The sequence below is a fragment of the Chiloscyllium punctatum genome, chromosome 1, assembly GCF_047496795.1.
Source record: "Chiloscyllium punctatum isolate Juve2018m chromosome 1, sChiPun1.3, whole genome shotgun sequence".
NCBI classification, from domain to species: Eukaryota; Metazoa; Chordata; class Chondrichthyes; order Orectolobiformes; family Hemiscylliidae; genus Chiloscyllium; species Chiloscyllium punctatum.
The window spans coordinates 90580483-90608121 of NC_092739.1; the positions used below are offsets into that span (position 1 = coordinate 90580483).

General features: G+C 39.0%; 1 protein-coding gene across 1 annotated transcript in view; it reads right to left on the reverse strand.

Annotated features, from left to right (window-relative positions):
- cwc27 (CWC27 spliceosome associated cyclophilin) overlaps positions 1 to 27639 on the reverse strand; it is a 267994-nt gene that overhangs the window by 215471 nt on the left and 24884 nt on the right. The window contains exons 2-7 of the mRNA XM_072570824.1: positions 24085 to 24181; positions 18952 to 19064; positions 18340 to 18483; positions 14705 to 14803; positions 5204 to 5307; positions 167 to 236 (exon numbers count right to left, since the gene is read on the reverse strand). Of these exons, the coding sequence (XP_072426925.1) occupies positions 167 to 236; positions 5204 to 5307; positions 14705 to 14803; positions 18340 to 18483; positions 18952 to 19064; positions 24085 to 24181 (627 nt within the window). The remainder of the gene's footprint in view (positions 1 to 166; positions 237 to 5203; positions 5308 to 14704; positions 14804 to 18339; positions 18484 to 18951; positions 19065 to 24084; positions 24182 to 27639) is intronic.

Here is a 27639-nt window from a genome sequence, read left to right on the forward strand (position 1 = left end):
TTATTGTTTGAAATAACAAGGTTGACAAGTGACAATGCAAACCACCAAGAAAATATGCCGTCATACTGTCTGAGACATAGCAACCTCACTTTCACTCCAAATGGTTTAACTCAGCAATAAAAATGAAATTTTCTTAATAACTAAATTTATAAAAACAGATTATCACCTGGCTAACTCGGTTTACTTCCTCCTCTTCCTCTTCTGCTTCTTCCCCAAAGGAAAGCAAACTGAAATTTCTGAAACAAAAAAATCAGTTATAAAAATTATTTCTTTAATATCCATTGTTTTAAACAATACCAGCTTACATGAGATGATATAAATTTCGTTGATACTGGTTTGCCTTCATCATTTAGAGAAGCAAATGACTAGACACCCAATATTCTACCTGCAGTCTAATCAATGATTCATATTAATTTAGTGTCAGTTCTTTCCTTAGTTATAGACCCAGGATCCAGTTTTTAAAATAAATAATTCTCTCGTTCCCAGCTTGTAAAGATATATGTATCTGATCAACAGTTACCAACTCATCTGTTGTTTAAGTTTTATTACACAAATTCAGACACACAAATTAGGAGCCAAAGCAGGCCATTTCCGCACTCTAGCCTACTCCACAACAGTAGACCTGATAGTAATCTCAACTCCACATCCCTACTTACCTCAGATAACTGTCAACTCCCATGTTAATCAATAAGCTACTGATTGCTGCCTTAAAAATATTCACAAGCTGAAGTAGAAACTGGTCTTCTTTCTGGTGCTAATTTAGTCTTGCTTGTATTAGTGAAATGAGCTTCTATTTCAATGAGGTGGCAGATAGAATCTAAAACTCCCAACAGTAATCTTAGACATCACTGTCAAATCTGATTGCCAACCTAAGTATTGAGATCTTTGATACAGACATGGGAAGATAGCAGCTTAATTGAGGGGTCTAGGCTAATGCCTCAGGGACACGAGTTTAAATTTAAATTAAGTAGAAATCTGGAATGGAAAGCTCATCTTAGTAAAGGTACCATGAAGCTATCATTGTAAAATTGCATCTGGTTCATACACATCCTTCAAGGAAAATGTCCTCAGCCCTAGCTGGTCTGGCCTACATGTGACTCCAGAACCACAGAATTGAAAGTGAGACTCTTTTCTGCCCTCTGAAATAGGCCAGCAAGTCACTCAGCCCAAAGGTAACTAGGGTAGTACAACAAATGCTTGCCTTCCAGCAACACACACATCCGAAGTAAGAATAGATTTTAAAAATTCAAATGTAGCTCTCTGTAATTTAAAACTTTATTATGCACATATATTTCTACTTTACAACATATACACAAGCTTATTAATTCAGTCTCCACTTTTGAAATAGAAAATTATTACAATATTAATGCATTACTGGTTCAGTTTGATGAAACATTGGAATGCCACAATTAGAAAAATATTTTCCATGTTCCAAGTAGTCAAAATATCCAAGTTCGAACTTAATAAAAGAGTCAGAGATGTACAGCATGGAAACAGACCCCTTGGTCCAACTCGTCCATGCCAACCAGATATCCCAACCCAATCTAGTCCCACCTGCCAGCACCTGGCCCATATCCCTCCAAACCCTTCCTATTCATATACCCATCCAAATGCCTCTTAAATGTTGCAATTGTGCCAGCCTCCACTCCTCCTCTGGCAGCTCATTCCATACACGTACCACTCTCTCTGTGAAAAAGTTGCCCCGCAGGTCTCTTTTACATCTTTCCCCTCTCACCCTAAACCTATGCCTACTAGTTCTGGACTCCGCCATCCTAGAAAAAAGCCTTTGTCTATTTATCCAATCCATGCCCCTCAATTTTATTTACACCTCTATAAGGTCACCCCTCAGCCTCCGACGCTCCAGGGAAAACAGCCCCAGCCTGTTCAACCTCACCCTGTAGCTCAGATCCTCCAACCCTAGCAACATCCTTGTAAATCTTTTCTGAACCCTTTCAAGTTTCACAACATCTTTCCGATAGGAAGGAGACCAAAATTGCATGCTATATTCCCAACAGTGGCCTAACCAATGTCCTGTACAGCCGCAACATGACCTCCCAACTCTAGTACTAAATACTCTGACCAATACAGGAAAGCATACCAAATGCCTTCTTCACAATCCTATCTACCTGCGACTCCACTTTCAAGGAGTTATGAACCTGCACTCCAAGGTCTCTTTGTTCAGCAAAACTCCCTAGGACCAGAATTGCACGCAATATTCCAAAAAATGCCAAACCAATGTCCTGTACTCAATACTCTGACCAATAAAGAATGCATATCAAAGGACTTCAGCACTATCCTATCTACCTGCGACTCTGTAAGGAACTATGAGCATGCACTCCAAGGTCTCTTTCTTCAGTAATACTCCCTACGACCTTACCATTAAGTGTATAAGTCCTGCTAAGGTTTGCTTTCCCAAAATGCAGCACCTCGCATTTATCTAAATTAAAGTCTACCTGCCACTCCTCAACCTATTGACCCATCTGATCAAGATCCCGTTGTAATCTGAGGTAATCTTCTTCGATGTCCACTACACCTCCAATTTTGGTGTCATCTGCAAACTTACTAACTGTACCTCTTATGCTCGCATCCAAATCATTTACAGAAATGACGAAAAGTAGTGGACCCAGCACCAATTCTTGTGCCACTCCACTAGTTACAGGCCTCCAGTCTGAAAAACAACCCTCCACCACCACCCTCTGTCTTCTACCTTTGAGCCAGTTCTGTATCCAAATGGCTAGTTCGCCCTCTATTCTGTGAGATCTAACCTCGCGAACCAGTCTCCCATGGGGAACCTTGTTGAACGCCTTACTGAAGTTCATATAGAACACATCTACCTCTCTGCCCTCATCAATCCTCTTTGTTACTTCTTCAAAACACTCAATCAAGATGGTGAGACATGATTTCCCACGCACAAAGCCATGTTGACTATCCCTAATCAGTCCCTGCCTTTCCAAATACATGTACATCCTGTCCCTCAGGATTCCCTCCAACAACTTGCCCACCACTGACGTCAGGCTCACTGGTCTATAGTTCCCTGGCTTGTCCTTACCACCTTTCTTAAAAGTGGCAACATGTTAGCCAACCTCCAGTCTTCCGGCACCTCACCTGTGACTATCGATGATACAAATATCTCAGAGACTTCAGGCAATTTTAAAACAAAAGTAATTTCCAAAATTGGAACATATAAGTTCTAAAACAAAATAGATATGAAATCTGTTATATGCCTGTTGCTCTTTATTTAAAAGAAAAGCTTTGAAAAGTATTTCATACCTCTGATTTTAATGTTATTTCACTTGCAAGTATAATAGATATATTTTCCTCCAGAATCATATAGGGTATAGATAGGGTTAATAGCAGGTGTCTTTTCCCTAGAATGTGGGATTTCAAGACTAGGGGGCCCATTTTTAAGGTGAGACAGACTTAAAAAAGACATGAGGGGCAAACCTTTTACACTGAGGGTGGTTCTCATGTGGAATAGTTTTTACGAAGAATTGATGGATGCAGGTGTAGTTTCAACATTTAAACGACACTTGGATAAGTACACGAATAGAAAACGTTTGGAGGATATGCACCAGGAGCAGGCAGGTTGGACTATTTTGAGATTATTTTCGAAATGGACTGGTTAGAGCGAAGGGTCTGTTTCCGTGCTGTCTGACTCTTTGACTCTAATTATGATGCTGATTGTTTTATTCATTCATTGGATGTGGGCTCCACTGGCCAGGGAAGCAATTATTATCCATCCCTGATTTATGCATTGCTATGAATCTGGAGTCACATGTTCACCACCTGAGGACAGTCTTCCCTGAATGAGATTAGTGAACCCAAAAAGATTTTCCGGAGAATCAACTACAGTTTCATGGTTAACATCAGACCCTTAATTGAAAAGCTTTATTGAATTCAAATTCCACTATCTGCCAAAAGCAAGATTCAAACTCAGATACCCAGAATATTACCTGAGTTTCCAGATTGACTAGCAATAATATCACAAGGTCATTGCCTTCACTTTTTCAACAGACATACCCACAGACCTGGAAACGATTCATGACCAACACTTAACCACCAAGGCTGGTAAAGGCTGACCATTTAGAGTTGTCAAGTCTCCAACTGTATTGCTTCCAACTGTTTTGGGAACTGACACCCTTGCTTGATGACTCAGTTTACCACTCATGAACGAACAGACCGTCCCTCAGGAAGGATTGCGGTGTTATGAATCTTTTTTGGTTCATTAATCTCCTTCAGGGAAGGCTGTCCTTACCTGGTGAACATGCGACTCCAGATCCATAGCAATGCAGTTTGGAGTTTCTAAATATCAAGGGCATTTGGTACTAGAACAGGATCTAATATGGTAAAAGCTGCACTGCCAAGTACAAAATCTAATGGTTAGAGGTGCCAGAGCAGTGTTCTCGTTGCACAAGTTAGTCATTCTGAATATATAAATGCTAACTCAGTTTCAAATATATCTTTAAAGCTTACAACTTTCAGGTCAGCCAACAACAAACTTCTTCAAAATTCATACAGAATACATAATGCATAAAACAGTTAATGTCAACTAGTGGTAATGTATTAGATTTCCCATATCAGCACAAATTTATTTTGCATACAGAGATCTAATGTTGACCAGTAGAGTGGGTATTGATTGCAGTGTTGTTTAATAATGATCTTATTGCCCAAGAAAAAATGATGTAAACAATAATCAGATAGTTCCATAGGAGGCTAACCTCAGTAGAGGAGAGTACAGGGTAGGTGGCCAAATTCACAAACATTTTGGTGATATTTTCCTCAAATTCCAGCTTATAATATTAAACCTTACATCATAATCAGAGGCTGTCCATTAGGGAGTGAAAATATAGTGAAGGAACATGTTAAAAATTGACAAATAAAGCCACAAACTCTTTTTCCTAAAGCAAAAAAACAATCTTTTCTCATCTGCTATACAACTGGTCCAAGATTATAAGCAATCCCCTCATTAAGATGATGCTATATTTTCATCCTGAACTGTGCACAACATACACTACTTCATCAATTAATAAATAAAAAAGGGAGTAGTCATATTTAAAGTCAAGACTTTCATTTAAAACATACAATTCAAGATAAGTGTATCATACGCAAAATGCATGTCAATGGAATGATTTACAGAATTTCAGTATGAAAATAAACATCTTATATATTAATAAAGGTTAGCAACATGACATCTTTTAATTACTTTGTCCCCTTGGAATAAGATTTTTTCACTTCCTCCTCTCTTTTCTCCTTTTTGTGTTTTTTCAACACTCTTGGAACAATGTCATCAAAGCTGTTGTGCAGCACCTAGGAAAACATTTAAATAAAAGCTTAAAAGCAAACTTTTTATAAACAATTATTTTATATACATGTAGCATTAACATTCAGAAAGAAAATGCCTAAATTTTAAAGAAAAGCATAGTTTCAAGGTTATACCTGATTTTCAAATATTCTTGAGTTGTAATCGCCTGATCATGATAGAAAAAGACACCAGGAGCTATTATTTGTGTCAACATTTGTTTATAATGAAAATATTTTGGGCAAAAGTAACCGTTCATATAACAAATTATACTTCAGCTTCTCTGGTATGTTGAATCATTAAAATTGCTTGCATTCACAAATTATACTGGTGATATTAAGTGGCAGAAAATTGTTTTGCAACATTGAATAAAACATCTCGGATATCTGAAGTTACCACATGTGAATGTGAACATCTGATGTAATGAAAAGCGAAATTTCTCCAAATCACGATTGTGTGTATTTAAAACACAAAACAAATTCTGCTCTTTTCGTAAGATTAGCATGGCAGATCAGAGCTAGACTGTCTGCCCAGGTAGTTAGCTCATTCTGAGAATTGCTCTTTAATGTAAAACATTGAATTCAAACATAACAATTAAGTCAATAGTTAAGTAAATGTGATTCTGGGCATTTTCAGCTGGCCAAATGAGTCTACAGCCCTGAAGATCTAGATTAACAATACTTACTTAATCTATTTTAAAGAGAGGGGTCATATTTGGTCAAATGGTTGTAACATCGAATTTAATAGTAAAATAATCTTTTAAAGATGTCAAAATAGTCTTGAGCCTTTACTCTGCTAACGTGTTCAGTTTATAAATCTTTACTAGAGGGAAAAAAGCAATGAAGGAGGATGGAAGTGACAAGGTAAAGAGAGAGGCCTAGTCTGCAGCAATCCTGAATCGTTCCCTCAAACATTAATTTTATATCAAACAATTTTTTCCAAAGTTCTGTCAATATAAACAAAAATCAAGTGAATTAACAGTTCTGGACTTTTTTCAAAACCTTTGAGAATGGTGCTTAAACTATACGACATGTCAATTTTCTAAACTTCACTATACTATCCTATTCCTAAATAATTCAGAATTCTAGAAGAAACAAGCTGTTAAAGGTTTAATCTTGCACTCATCAGAACAGAATTGCAAGAATATCAAATTTCAAAGGAACCAAAATTAATAATACATGTGAAGAATGCATTTGCTGATTGGTTGACAAATTGATCGCTTTTGGTCAATGCATTGCCATGGGGAACACACACTGAACGGCTGTACCCCAAGCTTTCATATGGCTGAGAAAAAGCATAATGCATGGACATGTCTCTGTTTGCAAAGGAAAGGGCCCGGCCTGTGAATACATGTAGCTTCTAGCACACACAGGTGTACCTTTACTGATCAATATCCAGGATAGGATTATGACAGTTCCATACGATTCACGATTGGCCTTATCAGCAACCTTGTAAATAGGATCTAGGTTACCTGCTCAGTGCAAATTTGATGGCAGAATAGGGCACATCAAAGCTATCCAATGGGATAATAGCCATCCCCATTCAGGTCAATATAATGTCACACAAACTCAGGAAAGGACCCAATTCCACCTATTTTGGTCTTGATATGTTCTCAGTCTACCTCAGGATAACCCTGGAAGAGTAAGGAGCCTCAAAATATTTGAAATGCAGATGAAGCTTGTCACTTCATGCTGCTACTATGCCGTGACGATGTGAGCACCATTATTTACTAATAGAAAGTGGCTGTTAAGCCAAAGATATTCTCTCCCTTCAACATGGATCAGTAAAGTGTACATAACTGCAGTGCTAGTTTTATGCCAGTTGTGTAAATCATACGATTTACCGGTTATTACAAAATATCAAACCTTTAGTTGTTTGCAACAGGCAGATTACTAACCTTATCCAACCAGCCCATGCTTGATAATTCATAATGCAATGTCTAGTATTGACGTGATTCAACAATTTGAACAATATTTGATTAACAACTGTGTTAAGAATTACATTAAATAAAATTAGGATTAGTTAAGCTCACAGCATGACTCAGTAATGTGTGCCAGAGCAACACATGCTCACATGCAGGGGATGGCCATTCCCTAGTGCATTTCAAGTGCAATGCCTTGACCAAATGAGTAAACTTGCCTGGTTTGAATTTAAAGAAAATCTTGTCAGTTAACTGTTCCTTGGTTCATTCTCCATGGCAATGCCTCTACCACCTCCAACCAATCAGCACCCTCATCTCATGCAGTACAAGTTGTTCCTCCCTTTGAGATTTGGTATTCTTGCAATTCTGTTCTGATAAGTGCAAAATAAAAAGCTATGACAGTACCTTCTTTTGTTAAAAATACGCAAATAATTAGGTATCCAATCTACAAAAGTCACAGTTCCTCAACGTAACATTTTCAATTACTGAATTGTAAAGTCCTAATGGAAATCTTGCATAAGTTCCAGCATGCAATTTATTATTATTACACTAATGGCTACACTCAAGGCATTTTTACCCCCTGAAAGGGCCGAATTCTGCAGAGGCACAATTCTTCTTCATGAGGAATAAAGCCCAAAAAATGCTAGTTATAAACTAAAAACTGAAAAATTAAACTAAGTTTAATGTACAACATTTTAATTTGTGAATCAAGTTTATCTGTCATTACTGAATCCTTCCAAGATATTTCCATCACCCTGATTCGTAAAGGAATTATTGGATCATTAATGATTGAAGTATGCCCCTGAAATGTTTATTTGGGATTTCTCCACATGCCAATTCAAATTTTTAAAAACTGATTGTACCACATTACGACATGAGGTACCATGCAGTTCCAAAGTTTATTTCAGCCATAGAGTAAAGATCTGTTGTGGATTCAGGGCACTCAACCCAGCGACATGGAACATGTTTGAAACTTCAAGGACATACTCAAAAGCACAAACAGACAGTTGCTAAGTGATCATGTGACACTCCCTTAGGCTGGGGATTGTTAAAGAGGGAATCCCTGGTATAAGCCCTTAGTGAAAGGACGGCAGGGGAGAAAACTGCGGAACACTACATCTGTCAAGGGAACCCCAATACTCAAAGGATCCTATTTAGGGGAGGGGTCATAGATTACTACAACATGGAAAAAGACCCTTTGACCCACATGTCCATACAAGCACCTATACAACCTAATTCCATTTTCCAGCATTTGGCCCAAACCCCTGTATATTATGGCTTTCCAAGTGCTCATCTCAATACATTTTAAAATGTTATGATGGCACCTTTAACCACTCTTTCAAGCAGTGAGTTCAAATGCCCATCACCATCGAGATGAAAAAAATTCTTAACTTCTCCTAAACTTCCATCTCTTTAAACATACGCCTTCTGGTTATTGATCCCTGTACTAATATACAGGTTTCTTCCTACCTATCCTATCTATGCCCCTTATAAATTTTATACATCTCAACCAGGTCCCCACTGAGTCTTCTCTGGTCTAAGGAAAATAATTCTAGATTATCTAGTTTCTGTTCATAGCTGAAATGCTCCAGCCCAGATTACATCGTGATGAATATCCTCTGTGACCTCTCCTATATAATCATTATCCTCACTGTAGAGTACTGACAAGAATTACAAAATAGAGTTACAGCTATGATCTAACTAACAATTCCATCACAAACTCCATGCTCTTATATTCAATGCCTCTGCTAATCATAGAATCCCTACAGTGTGGAAACAGGCCATTTGTCCCAACAAGTCCATACTGACCTGCCGAAGAGTAACCCATCCAGACCCATTCCCCTAGCCTATTACTCTACATTTACTCTGACTAATGTACTTAACTTACACATCCTTGAACATTATGGGCAATTTAGCATGGCCAATCCACCTAACCCGCACACCTTTGGATTGTGGGAGGAAACCAGAGCACCTGGAGGAAATCCACGCAGACGCAGGGAGAAAATGCAAACTCCACTCAGACAGTTGACTGAGGCTGGAATCGAACCCAGGTCCCTGGCACTGTGAGACAGCATCCACAGACAGAAAGCAAGCTAAACATTGAGTCTAGATGGAATAGAACCCATTCCTTCCCTTTCTTTTAACTTTGCTTATTATATTCTTTGTCACCATGTTCTCCTCCACCTCCCCCTGCTCCCTGTCTCCACTGGGACTGTCTGTTCTTTCCAGTCTGGCAGTTAGACAAACAATGTTCTGCCATTCTCACATTCCAATCAATCAATCTGAACTATCAATATGCTTTCTCCCCAGCACTCAAATCCCTACCTCTTCCACTATTGCATAAAGGCTGCCCTGTCCGCATTTCATGTCAGCTTTGATGAGGAGTCACCTACACTCAAAATGTTAGCTTGCTTTCTCTGCATGGATGTTGCCTGACCCACTATGATCTCCAGTAATTTTTGTTTTCAGTGCAGATTCCAGGATCTGGGGTAATTTGCTCTGACACACTGATCACTTCTGTTTTCAGAAGTCACTGCTACGCATGGACCTTAAAGGCCTTTGCAGCTAGAAAGAAAACTAGAGGTAACGCAACTCATAGGACATGCCAGTAATGAAACATAATGTCAAAGAGCCATAGAATTGTACAGCATAGAAACAAGCCCTTTGGTTCAACTCGTCCATGCCGACCAGATATTCTACATTAATCTAGAACCATTTGCAAACATTTGTCCCATATCTCTTTTAAACCGTCCCTACTCATTATACCGATCTGGATGCTTTTCAAATGTTGCCTCAGGCAGCAGCTCTGAATATCAAAAAAAAGCATAGCATTCCTAATGCATTCTTGGGCTGAAGGAGGTTGGTCCACAGAATTAGACCAAATAGTGTTAAGTTGATATAGCATCCTCAATCAGGAATTCTTCAATTTCTGAAGAAGGGCTCATGCCCGAAACGTCGATTCACCTGCTCCTTTGATGCTGCCTGACCTGCTGCACTTTTCCAGCAACACATTTTCAGCTCTGATCTCCAGCATTTGCAGTCCTCACTTTCTCATAGCATCCTCAATTCCTGGATTACAGCAAGGAAAGCAGGGGATAGCTGATCCCCTTAAATTTCAATCCACTATGTAAGCTAAACCCAGATAGTGTGCTCCTAGGAAATATCGAAGGAGTTGTGATGACTCTCAGCCATTTGGAAACTTGGATTTTCACAATTGTTTGGGACCTCTATGCAAATTGATGACATTTAGTCAACATGTCAGACATGTGGAAAATAAACATCTGGTCGCCCAGTTGTAGGAAGGACATTTGTGGGCGGCACGGTGGCACAGTAGTTAGCACTGCTGCCTCACAGCGCCAGAGACCCGGGTTCAATTCCCGCCTGAGGCGACTCTCTGTGTGGAGTTTGCACATTCTCCCCGTGTCTGCGTGGGTTTCCTCCGGGTGCTCCGGTTTCCTCCCACAATCCAAAAATGTGCAGGTTAGGTGAATTGACCATGCTAAATTGTCCATAGTGTTAGGTGAAGGGGTAAATGTAGGAGTATGGGTCTGGGTGGTATACGCTTCGGCGGGTCGGTGTGGACTTGTTGGGCCGAAGGGCCTGTTTCCACACTGTAAGTAATCTAATTATCAAGCTGGAACGATTTCAGAGGAGATTTACCAGGATATTGCCAGGGATGGAAGGTTGGAGTTATAAAGAATGGCTGAAAAGGCTGGGATTATTTTTCACTGCAGCGTGGGAGGTTGAGAGGTGACCTGATAGAGGTTTATAAAATAATAAGAGGTATAGAGAGAGTTGATGGTAGTTGTCTTTTCCCCAAGATGGGAAATTTCAAGACCAGAGGACACATTTTAAGGTGAGAGGAGAGAGATTTTTAAAAAAAAAGACATGAGGCAATTTTTTTCACACAGAGGGTGGTTCACATGTGGAATGAACTTCCTCAGCAAGTGGTAGATGCGGGTACAATTATAATGTCTAAAAAACATTTGGACAGATAAATGAATAGGAAAGGTTTGGAGGGATATGGGCCAGGAGCAGGCAAGTTGGACTAGTTTAGTTTGGGATTATGTTTGGCATGGAGTAGTTGGACCAAAGGGTCTGTTTCCATGCTGTATGGCCCTATGACTCTATGTTTTAAGGTGTCAAGTTGAATTTATAGCAAAGAAACAAACTAATTTAGGTTAACTGCTTTATTGTAGTATTTATATCCAACATAAAACTGCTTTCATCTTTGTTCATCTAACCCTATTAGCATAACCTTCTATTAAATTCCTGAAAGGATTGTGAATGCAGATACAATAACCTTCAAAGATGGAATTAGATAAATACATGAAGAGGAAAAATATTACAAGGCTAATGGAAAAAAGGCAAGTGCGACTAATTAGATATCTATACTAAAATAATAACATGGAGACCAACCTCTACCTACGCAATATCATTACATTGTTGTGGAAGGACAGATCATTCTTTAAGGCAGTGGATAACATGGGATTTTAATAAATATAATCTTAAAGTTTCGCAGATGCAGTAATACAAACTTTAACTTGTTAAGAATTCTAACTTGTTAAGAAATTGCATCAGCCTTTAATGACGTTTATAAAACAATTGTACTGTTTCAAGTTTAGAAAAAAAAAATCAAGAGTGGGCTTTTCATGTGTGTAATACTAGAGATGGCATTACTGGATTAGGTTCTTCCTTGGAAATATTAATTAAGTACATGACTAATCAGCAAGGATTAGTGAGGCAGCACCAATAACAGGTTCAATTCCTACCATGATAGTTGATGAAATTTAAGTTCAATTCATTATTAAAAATCTGGAACAGAAAAATATTCTCAGTAATAGTGGCATGAAAGCATAAGTTATTGCAGTAAAAGCCATCGGGGCTTTCCAGAAGGAAATCCACTGTCATTACCTGCTCACCTCCATGTGACTCCAGACCTACGTCAATGTAATTGACTCTTAAACAGCCTCTGAAATTACCTAGCAAACAACCACAGAAATGTCAAAAGGAATAAAACAGGACAAATATCTGGCATCAACTTAAGGCACTGATGACGACAATGGCAAATGTCGAGTTTGAAAATACCTCCTCACTAACATCTGGACTTCTGCAAAAAATGAAAGAGCTTTCCATAGAGGGAAAGCAATACCTGACATTTTATTATCCACAGAATCATATCTAGCAGAGAAAAACCAGATACCACCAGTGCTATAGGGCATATGCAGTAAAAATTAGGCACAATGTTGAAGCAAACTGCTGCAGATGCTGGAATCTGTACTGAAAACAAAAAAAGTCAGAAATCACAGAGGGTCAGGCAGCATCTGTGAACAGAGAGCGAGCTAATGTTTTGAGCCTAGATGACTCTTCAACAGAGTTTCCTGGAGGAATTTGAATGTTTCAACGAAACAAAATACACCATCTGCCAAACTAAACCTGTAATTTCAGATTAACTATACCATTTCTAAACTTAATGTAAAGTTCGTCCCTGGAGGCACCTTTATAGCAGAATTAATCATTGGACCTCTTATCACATTATACTATATCTAAAATACTATATCTGTCTTTGGTCAGTCCTTCATCCTGTATATATTCCAGGTGTCTTTCCTTGTTAGAATTCCCCATGATTGCTATTATACACCTATTATATGCACCTCTAATCTCCTATTTTATACTTTGCTCTTTTCTTTTCACTACCGTTTAGTGATTTATTAACAACTTCTCCCAATGTTACTGCCCCATGCTGCTTGTTAGCTTCATCCAAATTATATCTACATTTTCATTCTTTGTTACGAGATCCACTCTCACTAATGTACTGATCACATCAAATATGGACAGTGCTAGCTCATTTACTTTTCCCTTTGCTCTAACTTTACTAAATGCCTAGTGCCCTCAAACATTCAGTTCTCAGGCTTGATCGCTGTGCAGCGATGACAATTATGACAATTGGATCATACCGACTTACTCACAGCTGCATCATCAATTTATTAATCTTATTGTGAATACTGTGTATTCAAACATAGAGTGCCTTTAATTTGTCTTTTCATTATGTTTGTAACAGCTAGCCTTATCTGCTGATACACTCTTAAGATTGGCAGCAGAGGGACAGAGCTTTCACTGTGATTAACAATTCTGTTATTTTGCTCTCTCTTGCTTTGGTCCTCTCCATTTAACTATTACATCTCCCCTCAAATGATCTCTTGCCCCCAATACTTAGATTAAAGTTTTCACCACTGCTTGAATAAAAGAACTCACCAGACTTCTGGTCCTAACACTGTTCAAATGAGGTTTCATTAATCAGAAACTGAACTGGACCAGCTATAAAAATACTGGGTCTACAAGAGCAGGTCAAAGACTCTAAACTCTCAGGCCCATCTCTGACTCTCCAATGCCTGCCCAGGATGTTCAAGGCACAAGTCAGGAGTATGATGGAATACCTTTTACTTATCTGGGTGAATGCAGCTACAGTACACAAGAAACCCAACAAAATCCAGCATAAAGCAGTTGATTTGATCAGCACCTGATCCAGCACCTTAAGTATTCACTTCCTGAACTGCCAACATGCCATGGAAGCACTGTGTACCATCTACAAGATGTACTACGGCAACTCACCCAAGGTTCCTCTAACAGCACCTTACAAAATTGTGAAGAATACCACGCAGGAGGGCAAAGGTAAGAGGTACACGGGACCATCACCACCTGCAAGTTTCCTTACACCATCCTGAATTGGAATTGTATCACCACTGTCTCCAAATCAAAATCTTTGAAGTCCCTTTCTGACAGCACTGTGGAAGCACCCGGACCAGAAGGGCTGCAGGGGTTCATGATGTGACTCACCATCACCTTGACAAGGACAATTAGGAATAGAAAACAAATGCTGGCCTTACCACCGACAACCACATTGCATGAAATAATAAAAAAAAAGTTTCTCTCCAAATGTTCCAGAATTACAAGACGGGTAGAAGCAATGGACCTCAATACAACTAAAGTCATGAAGTAGGTGGGCCAGCAAATAATCAAAAGTGATAGTATCTCAGTAGCAGTATGAATAGTTGCCCAGCATCTAGGCAGGCAATTCAGCAAATCCTGGCAAGTGGAGCAGATTTAATACATAGATCCCATGCTACTAGTCAAACACAAGCGCACGTGTGGGGGTGCAAATGAAATCATTAATAACACTAAAGCATTTTTATGGAGTCAGGATATGTGTTGACTCTAACTTGCTTGTAAGAAGATGGAAAATGCACTGCTAGCCACTTTCCATCAAAGATTACATACTATAGTTACAAACGGACTTCAGCTCAGTTGATTAGTGATAATAAAACGTTACAGCATAAATTTATACCTTCACAGCACAATGTACGTATAACAAACAACCTTTAGCTGCAGCCAAAAACGTAGTTCTCATCTAATAGTTATAAGGTTTCTTACTTTAATTTAGCAACATTAAACATAAAATATAAATCTTAATTTGCTCATCTCACCTCTGTAGACTTAATCTTATGAGGGCTGATTGGTCGCTCGTCTTTATCAATTTCTACTTCTGCTAATCTTAATATATTATAAATAGTATCACCGGTCACCTGTGAAGAAAAAAAATCTACTTATATGTAAGAACTGACAGTCTTATTGCAAACTTATTCTGCAACCGACCATAGAATAAATTCAGTAACGTAGACCAGTCAAAACAGTTAAAGGTTTGAACGTAATCTAGATTAATACTAAATTCCGTTATAACAAACATACACAAATAAAATATCTTTATTTCTTTATAATGTTAGCATTGTTTACCTATTATTCTAGTAAAAGCAGAACAAGAACTTAACATTTGAGGACCATGATTGGAAACAAGATGATAGAGGTACTGTTGGAGGGATTGTGTAGTGGGAATTGGTGGAGCCACGCAGGAACTCAGAGCAGGGAATGCGCAATTGACATAGCGTGTAGAAGGAAATATGGAAGGGCAAAGTTCTCTCAGAGTAGGTATAAAAAATGAAGGAACATCATACATCTCCCTTCCCCCTACAAGTTTAAGTAAAATTTCCATGACAGAAAGAGAAAGTTAATTATAAGAGGAAGAAAATAAATAATAACAAACAACAGGCAAGAGAGGCAAGGACCCTGGAATCTACTGCGAACAACTGCAAAAATAATTCACTATCTGAAACTTTTGTATACCTATGATCCAGACATTCTAACTTCAGCTCCAAAGCAATTCAAGGAATAAATTAACAATTGCAGCATAAGCAAAGGCACATGCATTGAGTAACAGAGACTTATAGGGAGGTGGCGGCGTAGTAGTATTGCCACTGAAATCAATCTAAGGGGCTTTATTTGAATCCCACTATGGCAGATGACGGAATTTTAAGTCCAAATCTTTACTGAATTCAAATCCTAATGACGACCGTGAAAACTTTGACAAATTTTCTAAAAAGCCAATTGGTTCTCTAATTTCCTTTAGGAAAGGAAAACTGCTGTCCTTAACTGAAGTGGCCTACATGTGTATCCAGAACCATAGCAATATGGTTGACTCTTAACTGCCCTTAAGGAAGTTATTTAGTCTTATAAACTCTAAAAACAATGCCCAGCTAAGTTTTGAGAAAATTATTTTTGGAAAACAAGTTACAGGTGAAAAAAAGCTGGTTCTCAGAGATAACTCCTCATCAAAGCTGGTTCTGAGTGTTTTATGATGAAAATAAAATAAAAACAAGTCAAACAACTTAAAACCAGCTCCTAGCAAAGTAATATCTGTTCTTGCTATAGGCGTGGAATGAAATGCTTTAGTGGTGGAAGACCACGACATGAAATGAGAAACATGTCTACTTGGAAGTTGAACAGCAAAAGAGGCGGCAAGGAGAAGCAACAAGAGAGCAATGGTGACAAGAAAGTGTCAGGTGATAATCCTGACCTTTCCAATGCAGAGGTCACTATCCACCGTCACTAGCCAACTTGCCACCGTCATAAAGTGAAGTCCACATTTTGGGCCATATTTTCCACTCAGTGGCAATCCCATGCAAACTTGTTTTTTTTAAAATAAAGAAGGCAGCTCTGCTCAGGTCTCTTTCTGGTTGAAATACAGCAGTCTACTTCAATTCGCAGTTCTTTTGTAGCTTAGAATGATCAGAGGAAGGCAAACCAGGCCTGCTTTCCAAAGCGGTCAACTGCTGTATTTTGAAATTTAGCTGACAAAGAGTAAGATTATAAATTAAGTTTGATATTTGGATATCATGTGGGGTTGAGTGTCAGCTGGGAAAAGCGATAAGAATGCCAAGCATAGGATGCCAGGTGAGTAGTGTGCCAGGTAATAGGATGCCAGTTGGATGGAGCAGGGTGCCAATTGGGTAAAATGTCAAGCTGAGAAGGGCAAGGCAAGCGCTTTTGGATGATCAGGGAGCAGGTAAAGTGTATCTAGTGTGTTTGGTTCCAACAAGACAGAGTGGAGAGAAAATCAGGTTTATGCAGCAACAAAAGAGGGAGGGTTAAGTCCAGTCTTGCTTACTTCATCAGATTTTAGTGCTTAAGTATATTTGGTAATCAATCTGGCAATCACCTAATTGGCTCTGGTATTCACGTTTTTGATTGTTATAAACTTATGTTTTAGAGGCCCATGAGCCTTTCAGTAACTTTTTATTTGCTATCCATTTGACTGATTTTCTCCTCTTCTTTGGTATGGACAAGTTAGCATCTCACAGAGGCAGCACATTTTGATGTCTTATGAACTGCAGTTGGAGGCAAATTGATGTTTTTTCTCTCCGATGGTAAAATGCTTCACAGTCAGGGAAGAATGGAGGGAGAAAAAGGGTGAGCAGTAGATGCTCTACAGAGACAAAAGGTATGAGGAAAAATAAACAAACATCAGCAGAAATTGCTAGCAGATCTGGCAGCATCTGCGGAGAGAAATTAGATATAGTGTTTCAGGCTGAGTGACCTTCCTCAGAAATTGAGTTTGCTCTTGCCACCCTCTGTGCTTCCTCCAAGTGATGCTCACATAGAGGAGTACTGACTCATCAGCGAAGAGTGGACAGTGGATGATAATTACCGAGAGGTTTCTTTGCTCATGTTTAACCTGAAGCCATGGGGTCCGGAGTCAATGTTTAGAACTACCAGGGCAACTCCCTCCTGACTATATTCCACTATGCCACCACCTCTGTTGGATTTGTCCTGACGATGGGACAGGTCAATCCAGGGACGACGATGGTGGTGGTTGTGGTTGTGGTATATGGGACATTGTTATTATTTAAAGTTTCTACAACTTTAACTAAAGAAGTTGAGATGTAAAAGCCTTTAAAGGGATTCCATGTAATTCAAAAGTTAGTTGGCACCAACTATTGAAGTATGAGCAGGACTTCATGACCAGCTCCTCTTTCTAACTCTGAGTATGTCAAGTAATAAGGACTAGCACCTTGATATTTGCAAGTTAATTTCTCATGAAAAACCCAATTCAGACATTTGAAGTGCAAATTGAATTAAAAAAAAGCAATCTTAGGTGGAAAGCAGGGGAAAAAAAAAAGAAGAAACAGTACACAAGCAACACTGCTAGTTACTGGAAGCAGGGCCTGAGGCCAAACAAGGCTGGGAGATTTGCTTTCTTTCTGAAAAAAGGGCGAGTCTGCCTGCCGGGAGCAGGACTTGAAACCTAACGTAGTCTAATTTAATCTTCTCCCAGCTCTGACATTAAGAAAAACTGCACTTTCAGCCAAAACCATCTTGAAGTAACTTACTATCAAAAAAAAAGGACTTAAACATTTTAAAAGGAAGATTAGATTACAAGAGAAAACACTATGTGAAGAAAAGGTATCAGCCCTGACGCCAGTCATGTTCAAAAGTGGCAGATGGGTAGGAAGGCAGAATAACAGTGGTTGAAGAAATGGAACTGAAGGACAAAAGGCAATGCTAAAACTTACTAATATAGGAACTCCATCAAAATACTAACATGGAAAGTTTATCTTATTAAGAATTACAGAAAAATTGTAATACAGTAAGAATTATCTTGCACATGCTCTGGAAACAGTCATGTGTTAATACAAAGTGTTAACTGTTAATGTAATTCTTGCCCTTGGACACATCAGCAAATAAAATTGAAATCCAACAATACATTCTTTTATCCTCATACTCTAACCTTTCCAAAGATGGTATGTTTGTTATTGAGTTCATCCGCAGGACCCAATGTGAAGAAAAACTGACTACCATTATCATGAGGTCCAGCATTCGCCATAGCAACCAATCCTCTTCTATTAAAACGTAAACGAGAATGAAATTCATCCTGAAAATTTAAATAATAAAAAGAAACTCAGATCAGAGCTAAACATTGGATAGAAAACATCAAATTCAAAGTAACCAAATGCAGAAAATTCAGACATGTCCCTTTTTCAAAGATTCAGTACATAAATACACAATCCAACATCTCACATGTACAGATCCCAGGTTTGATAATAAAACTCGACCAAGTTACTTGATGGGAACAATATTACAAGTGACCATTGTGCGCATAGACCAAAATGCAGGTCAGAACAATCAGTCCCGTGTCAATAACATCTGCATCCCACCACTTACTGAAAAGTAAAATCAAGGCAGAAAACAAGTCTATTGTAAAGCTTGCATGGTGGAACAGCCTTGCAAGTTATTCATACTCATAGCAATTTGAGAACAATATCAAACAGGTTACATACATCATGGAACTTATCCCAGTGTTAAATCGGGGAGTGAGAAATTAGGGAAAAAAAAATCAAACCTTAAATGGCTTCCCATATATGGATTCACCACCAGTTCCGCTTCTTGTTGGATCTCCTCCTTGCACAATAAAGCCAGGTACAACCCTGTGAAATATTGTATTATCATAATAACCTGTTTGGAATTAAACAAAAAGGTTCATAATCAGAAGGCTAATTTATAAATCAGAATCAATAATTTTTAAAAACTTTTTTCCAAATGATCACTGCCATCTACACAAAAATCAACAAGATCACAATTAACAAACATGTTAAATTGCAAGTTAATTCTCCTCAGTACTTGAATTTGCAACAACAGGTTGTTCATTATATACATAAAGGCAACTTCACTCTCTTTAGGAGTCAATTCTGTTAGATGCAATTCTGCCCCTAACTGTACTCCTTATATAATCACAGCTGTGTGGCCAAATTCCACCCCAACTTTGTTTACAAGTTTGCTGTCAACACCATTGTAGGTCTCATCTCAAACAACGACAAGACAGAATACAGGAAAGAGATTGAGTGTTTAGCAGCATTGGGTAAAGACAACAATCTCTTCATCAACATCAGTAAAATGAAGAAGCTGATCATTGACTTCAGGAAGTAGAATGGAGGGCATGCCCCCGTCAGCATCATTGGTGCTGAGGTGGAGATGGTCAAGAGTATCAGGTTCCTGGAAGTGATGATCACCAACCATCTGTCCTGGTCCACCCATGTCAGCACAGCAGTCAAGAAATCACAACAACATCCCTACTTCTTCAAGAGGCAAAGTCATAGAGTCATAGATTGCTGCAATTGTACCAGCCTCCACCACTTCCTCTGGCAGTTTATTCCATACATGTACCAGCCTGTGTGTGAAAAAGATGCCCCTTAGGTCGCTTTTATATCTTTCCCCCTCTCACCCTAGACCCATGCCCTCTAGTTCTCAACTCCCCTACCCCCTCATGTTTTTATAAACCTATATGTAATTACCCCTCAGCCTCTGACGCTCCAGAGAAAACAGCCCCAGCCTATTCAACCTCTCTCTATAGCTCAAATCCTCCAACCCTTGCAACATCCTTGTAAATATTTTCTGAACCCTTTAATGTTTTGCAACATCCTTCCGATAGGAAGGAGACCAGAATTGCACGCAATATTCCAAAAAATGCCAACAAATGTCCTGTACGCAATACTCTGACCAATAAAGAATGCATATCAAAGGACTTCAGCACTATGCTATCTACCTGTGACTCTACTTACAAGGAAGTGTGAACCTGCACTCCAATGTCTCTTTCTTCAGCAACACTCCCTACGACCTTACCATTAAGTGTATAAGTCCTGCTAAGGTTTGCTTTCCCAAAATGCAGCACCTCGCATTTATCTAAATTAAAATCCATCTGCCGCTCCTCAGCATATTGGCCCATCTGATCAAGATCCCGTTGTAATCGGAGGTAACCTTGTTCGCTGTCCACTACACCTCCAATTTTGGTTTCATCTGCAAACTTACTAACTATACCTCTTATGCTCACATCCAGATCATTAATATAAACTACAAAAAGTAATGGACCCAGCACTGATCTTTGTGTCACTCTCCTGGTCACAGGCCTCCATTTTGAAAAACAGCCCTCCACCACCACCCTCTGTCTACTTCCTTCGAGCCAGTTCTGTATCAAAATTGCTAGTTCTCCCTGTATTCCGTGAGATCTAACCTTGCTAACCAGTCTCCCTTGAGGAGCCTTGGCGAGCACCTTACCGAAGTCCACATAGATCATGTCCATCACTCTGCCCTCATCAATCCTCTTTGTTACTTCTTCAAAAAACTCAGTCAAGTTTGTGAGACATGATTTCCCACACTATCCCTAATCAGTCCTTGACTTTCCAAATACATATACATCCTGCCCCTCAGGACTCCCTCCAACAACTTGCCCACCACCGACGTTAGGCTCACTGGTGTGTAGTTTCCTAGGTTGTCCTGTGGAAGCATTTTTGTGGCCCTGGAAACCATTTTCTTTGAGTGTTAACTTAACAATCCTAAAAAATCAATACTAAGAGAAATCTGTAACTAACTGTGTAACCAGAATTGTGTCTCCTGATCCTGTAGGGATGAGATTAAGTTTTATCCATAAGAAAGTAAGCATTATTGAAATCAACAATAATTATGTCTGTTCTGTGCTCCTGCAATAACGTACAAGAGAATTAACTGCCTGCAAATTAATTATCAGCCTGCAATTATTAAAACTATTATAAATGCCTGTTAATTTTTGACTCCTAGGGTAAGAAAAGGGCTTAGTAAAGAATTCGGGTTCATCCCTGATGAGTCCTTGTTTTTCCTTTACTTATGGTACTGCCTTTTCTTATTTTAAGGTTTCACCCCTGATAACCCTAAACATGCTTTCTGCATAACTTATGAAATACCTTATCAATGGAATGTCGTTAAATCAGCAATGAAAATACAAAGTATTAGCACAAACCTAAAACGATGACCTTCTAATACAGTAGAACCTCAATTATCCAAACATCAAATTTCCGATTATCCAAACAAGATGTCAAGGTCCCGTAAAAATGGCACTGGGCAACTCAGCATTCAGTTATCAGTTAACAGCGTTATGGCGTACACTGGCAGATTACCGAAAAATGTTTGGTAACCAGCACTCAAATTACCGCTTATTTATGATAGATCAGTAATTGGTTAAACGGCAATATGGCTTGCATTGCCAGATAACCAGCACTATAAATTACCACTTGATTCCGGTCATCTGAATGATCAACTATCCAAACAAAATACTCCCCACCTGTATCGTTTGGATAACCTAGGTTCTACTGTTACATTTTTGGCCAGACTCCAAGTTTTCCAATGAAAGTGCAAGTAGGCCATCTAGTGGCTATTTTGTAGTAGTGCATCCATCTGAAATCCTATATAAATCTCAAGTTGGATTTTAATTTCGATCCAGTTTTATTGGCTGCTCCCAATGGTATATCATGAAATAAAACTTGGTCAATACTGAAGGTCTGTTTCCGAAATTTTCTTCTACACTAAGGAAATTTGGCATGCCCACAAGGTCTTCTACCATTTTTTATAGATGCACCATAGAAAGCATGTGGATGTTTCCAGTGTGGTTTGGCAAACTTCTCTTCCCAAGACCGCAAAAGCTATTGAGAATCAAGAACACTACCCAATTCACCAGGCAAACCAGCCTTGCATTCACTGACTCCATTTTTCTTCCCGGTGCCTCAAGAAAAAAACCATTATTAAAGACCCCTTCCACTCTGGTTAGGCTCTCTTCCACTCTCTTCCGTCAGGCAGAACATATACAAGTTTGAATGTACACACAAATAGATTTAAGAATAGCTTCTTCCCCACCGTTATCAGACTTTTGAATGAACTTTTCAAATATTAATTCTGTTCTCTCTCTCTACATCTTCTCTGGAAATGCAGCTGTATTCTGCACTCTGTTCTGCTACCCGGATGCACTTTGTATGGTACGATCTGCCCTCACACACAAAACACTTTTCGCTATATCAGTACGTGTGACAACAATAAAATCATGTATCTTCATGTGCTGGCCTAGCCAGCAATACTCACATCCCATGAACAAATAATGATTTGATGAGCTTGATTGTGTTTTCTTGATGAAATAATTGAGTGAGTAGATGAGGGGAGTACAGTTAATCTTGTGTGTATGAGCTTTAAAAGTTACATATATTAGGCTAGCAAAATTGATGACCTTGAGGTAAAAGGTGCAGGGACAATAAAAATAGCTAAGATATAGAAAACAAACACTTGGAGTGAATGTCTGATATTTGGAGTGAAGCGATAGTGGTGTTTTTCAGGGTTTAGTATTAAAACAATTGTTGATTTTGATATGCATTAATTAGTTGAACATAGGAGTATAGGATAGTTTTTAAATATGTACTTGATGCACAACTGTAAGTAAGTGTTAATAAATAATAGGTAAAACAGTAATTACCTTCATGCAGACATAACAGGCTGATGGAAAGATGAACACATGGCACAATATTACACAGAGCAAAGTGAGAGATATTACGTTTTTGTAGGAAAAGGTACAGAGAAATGATAGCAGCTAAATGGTACGATTTTAAAAGGACACATATGAACAGATCTTTGTTCTCAAACCTTTGAGGGTTTCAAGACAGGCTACCAAAGGCAGTTAGTAATATGTACTAGGATTTTGGGTCTTAAAAATACAGGTATGGAGTGCAAAATACAGGAAGTTATATCAACTCAAGGCATAGAGGTCTACAGCTCAGAAAAAGGCCCTTTTGCCAAGTGAGTCTGCGCTGGTTAAAAATAATCACCTAATGTTTCCAATCCCATTTTCCAACAAATGGCTCAAAGCCTCTTATGTTTTGGAATAATTTATAACAACAACGAAGAGCTGTTCCTACATTCCTGTAACAGCAAATCAGATCTATTTCCAATGCCTGATTAGCAATGGAGTCAATGGGAATGTATGGTGCAGGCCACAATCAGATTAGCAATTATCTTATTAAGCGGTGGAACTGGCGAGATAGATTTAATGGCCCACTCCGAGTTAAAACATTCGTATGAATGGTCAATAACCAGACAGCAGTCTTATATGACTAGGGGAAAACAAAAGTGAAATAAGCGAAAACATTGTTTCACTCAACTAATAGCAATGATTTGGAATGGACACCCTGATTAATTACAAATAGTAATAGTATTACTATAAATAGCAGTAGTATTCAAAATGGAATTAGGTAAATATTTTTAAGGAGAAAAGAATGGAAAGAATATGGGCGACAACAGTGGAGAGGGATTGACTCAATTGCTTTTGAAAAAAATGGCATAGATTTGATAAACCAAAACCTTCAATGCTACACTATTCTGAGAGCAAAACATATTTGAAGGAGCAAATCCTTTTACAGCTACAAAACTATAATAGATTTGTGCAATCAGAACTTTTCACAAAATGTTTCAGAGATGTTTTTGATGAACAAACTGCATAAAAGTTGCATTATCAGTAAAAGTCATCAAGGTTGTAAAAAATCAGTACCAGCTGTATCCCGATTTCAACTTCAAACAAATCCTCAGTAACAATGGCTCATTTAACCAGAATGAACATTTGCTTCATTTCACCAAACAGGGTGGGAAAATGCTCCCCTTTTGATAAATTTTGCAATTTAAAAAAAAATACCTTCCAAGCAGAGTTGGATAAAGTTTCTGCATGCTTTCGGTGCCTCTTTTGACCATAACTCTATATCAATATCACCAGCGGTAGTCTTCATAAGGACCTAGAAAATGAAATTCCACAGAATTACATGGTCTGTGCTCCAATTTATAAACATTCTATTGTATGCCAACATGTCACATCATCCATTACACAGGTCACTCTTTAGTAAATTTTGAAACAATATCAAATTTTTTATACCATTTTCTTCTTAGTTCTTCTTTCACGAACAATTACTAAGTTAAGCAAAGGGATGGATGGAAGTGGGAAGCTTTCAAAAATGAGATAACAAGAGAGCAGAGACAGTGTGTTCCTGCTAGGGTGAAGGGCAAGGCTAAAAGTTGTAGGTAATGCTGGATAACTAGAAAAAAAATTGAGGTGCTGGAAAGGAAAAGGAGGAAGCATATGTCAAGTACAGCCAGCAGAAATCAAATGACTCTCCAGAAGAGTATAAAGGCAGAAGACGCAGGGCAGAAGGTGACATGAGATAGCTAAGACAAATAGAGTTAAAGAAAATCCAAAGGATTCTACAAATACATTAAGCATGAAAGGGTAACAAGTGAGAGAATAGGGCCCCTTAAAAATCAGCAAGGCCAATGTGTGGAACCGCAAGAGATGGGGGAGATACTAAATGAGTATTTTGCATCAGTGTTTACTGTGGAGAAGAACATGGAAGCTAGAGAACTTGAAGAAATAAATAGCGACATCTTAATAAATGTCCAAATTAGAGGTGGTGGGGCTTGACATCTTAAAATACATAAAGATGAATAAATCTCCAGGATCTGATCAGATGTACGCTGTTGGAAGCTAGGGAAGTGATTACTGCACCCCATGCCAAGATATTTATATCATCAATAGCCATAGGTGAGATGCCAGAAGGCTTTGAGGTTGGCTAGTGTGCTGTAACTATTTCAGAAAGGTTGTAAGGAAAAGCCTGGAAACTACAGACCAGCTAGCCTGACATTAGTGTTGGGCAAGGTGTTGGAGAGGATCCTGAGGGACAGGATTTACATGTATTTTGAAAGGTATGGACTGCTTAGGGCTGGTCAACATGGCTTTGTGCATGGGAAATGGTGTCTCATTAACTTAAGTTTTTGAAGTAACATAAAAGATAGATAAAGGTGGAGCAGTGGGCTTGATCTATTAAGACATTTGGTAAAATTCCACAAGGTAGCCTGGTTAAAAAGGTGAGATCTCATGGAATACACAGAGAATTAGTCATTTGGATACATAACTGACTCAAAGATAGGAGACAGGATGTTAGTGGAGGATTGCTTTTCAGACTAGCGGTCTGTGACTAACAGTATGCCACAAGGGTCAGCGCTGAGTCCACTGCTTTTTTGTCTTTTACATAAATGATTTGAATGTGACCATAGGAGGTTTTGTTCATAAGTTTGCAGATGACACCAAAATTGGTGATGTAGTGGACAGCCATGAAGATTCCCTCAGAGCACAAGGGACCTTGATCACATGGGCTGCATTTTGGAAAGGCAAATCAGGGCAGGACTTATACACTTAATGGTAAGGACCTGGGTGGGGAGTGTTGCTGAACAAAGAGACATTGGAGTGCAGGTTCATAATTCCTTGAAAGTAGAGTCATAGGTAGATTGGTCTAGTGAAGGCGGTATTTGGTATGCTCGCTTTTATTGGTCAGTGCATTGAGTATAGGAGTTGGGAGGTCATGTTGCGGCTGTAGGGGACATTGGTTAGGCCATTTCTGGTTCAATCCTGGTCTCCCTGCTATACAAAGAATGTTGTGAAACTTGGCAGGGTTTAGAAAAGACTTACAGGGATGTTGGAAGGGTTTCAGCAATAAGGACAGGCTGAATAGGCTGGGGCTATTTTCCCTAGAGCATCAGATGCTGAGGGGTGATCTTATAGAAGCTTATAAAATCACAAGGAACATTGATAGGGTGAATAGGCAAGGTGTCTTTCCCAGGATATGGGAGTCTAAAACTAGAGGGCGCAGGTTTAAACTAGAGGTGTAAGGTTTAAAAGGGACCTGAAAGGCAACTTTTTCCACAGCGAGTGATGAGTGTATGGAGTGAGCGACCAGCCTCCACCACTTTCTCTGGCACAATTACAACATTTAAAAAGCACCTGGATGGGTAGATGAATATGAAAAGGTTTAGAAGGATTTGGGCCAAATGCAAGAAAAAGGGACTAGATTAATTTAGGATATTCAGTCAATATGGATGGTTGGACTGACAGATCTATTTCCATGCTGTACAGCTCTATGACTGGGTAACACTTCATAGTTACCCAACACTCCTGATTTAATATATTACCCAGTACTTTGCATTCAACAGTAAAATAATGTAATTCACCACTTCTTATGCATACGGTCACAAAAACACTTTTCATGAGCTTTGTAGCATGATAATGAAAACACAGCATAATTCCCCACCAAACTGAAGGATCCTCATTGAGAGACAGAGACTCAAAACCAGGAAGTAAAAGCTTTGGAAGAAGGTCAGCAAAGTCGGACCAATGTGAAACGAGGAATTAAGAGGGCTAACAGGGGTCATGAAATATCTTTAGCAAACAGGGTTAAGAAAAATCCCAAGTCTATTATTTGTATATAAAAGGACCAAGAGGGTAACTAGAGGCCCACTCAAGGACAAAGGAGGAAAGTTATGTGTGGAGTCAGAGAAAATGGGTGAGATTCTCAATGAGTACTTTGCATCAGTATTCACCAAGGAAAGGGACATGACCATTGTTGAGGTTAGGGATAGATGTTTGATTATCATAAACAATACTGGTCCCAATACAGATCCCTATGAAATACCACTGTCCATTTTGAGAAACTCCTTTCCAGTACTACTCTGTCTCCCACTACCCAGCTAGTTCTCTACCCATCTAGCTAGTACACCCTGGACCCATGCAACTTCACTTTCTCCATCAGCCTATGAGGAACCTTATCAAATGCCTTACTGAAGTGCAAGTATATGGCATCTACAGCCCCTCCCTCATCAATCAACGTTGTCACTTCCTCAAAGAATTCTATTAAGTTAGTAAGACATGACCTTCCCTGCACAAAATCATGCCTATCACCGATAAGCCCATTTTCTTCCAAATGTAGATAGATTCTATCCCTCAGCATATTCTCCAGCAGCTTTCCTACCACTGACATCAGACTCACTGGTCTATAATTACCTGGATTATCCCTGTGACCCTTCTTAAACAAGGGGACAATATTAGCAATTCTCCAGTCCTCTGGGACCTTACCCATGTTCAAGGATGCTGCAAAGATATCTGTTAAGGCCCCAGCTATTTCCTCTTTCACTTCCCTCAGTAATCTGGGATAGATCCTATCCGAACCTGGAGACTTGTCCACTTCAATGCCTTTTAGAATATCGAACACTTCCTCCCCTCCTTATGCCAGCTTGACCTAGATATAGGTGGTCTGATTAGCAAGTTTGCAGATGACACAATGATTGGCGGAGTAGCAGATAGTGAAGGGGACTGTCAGAGAATGCAACAGAATATAGGTAGATTGGAGAGGTGGGCGGAGAAATGGCA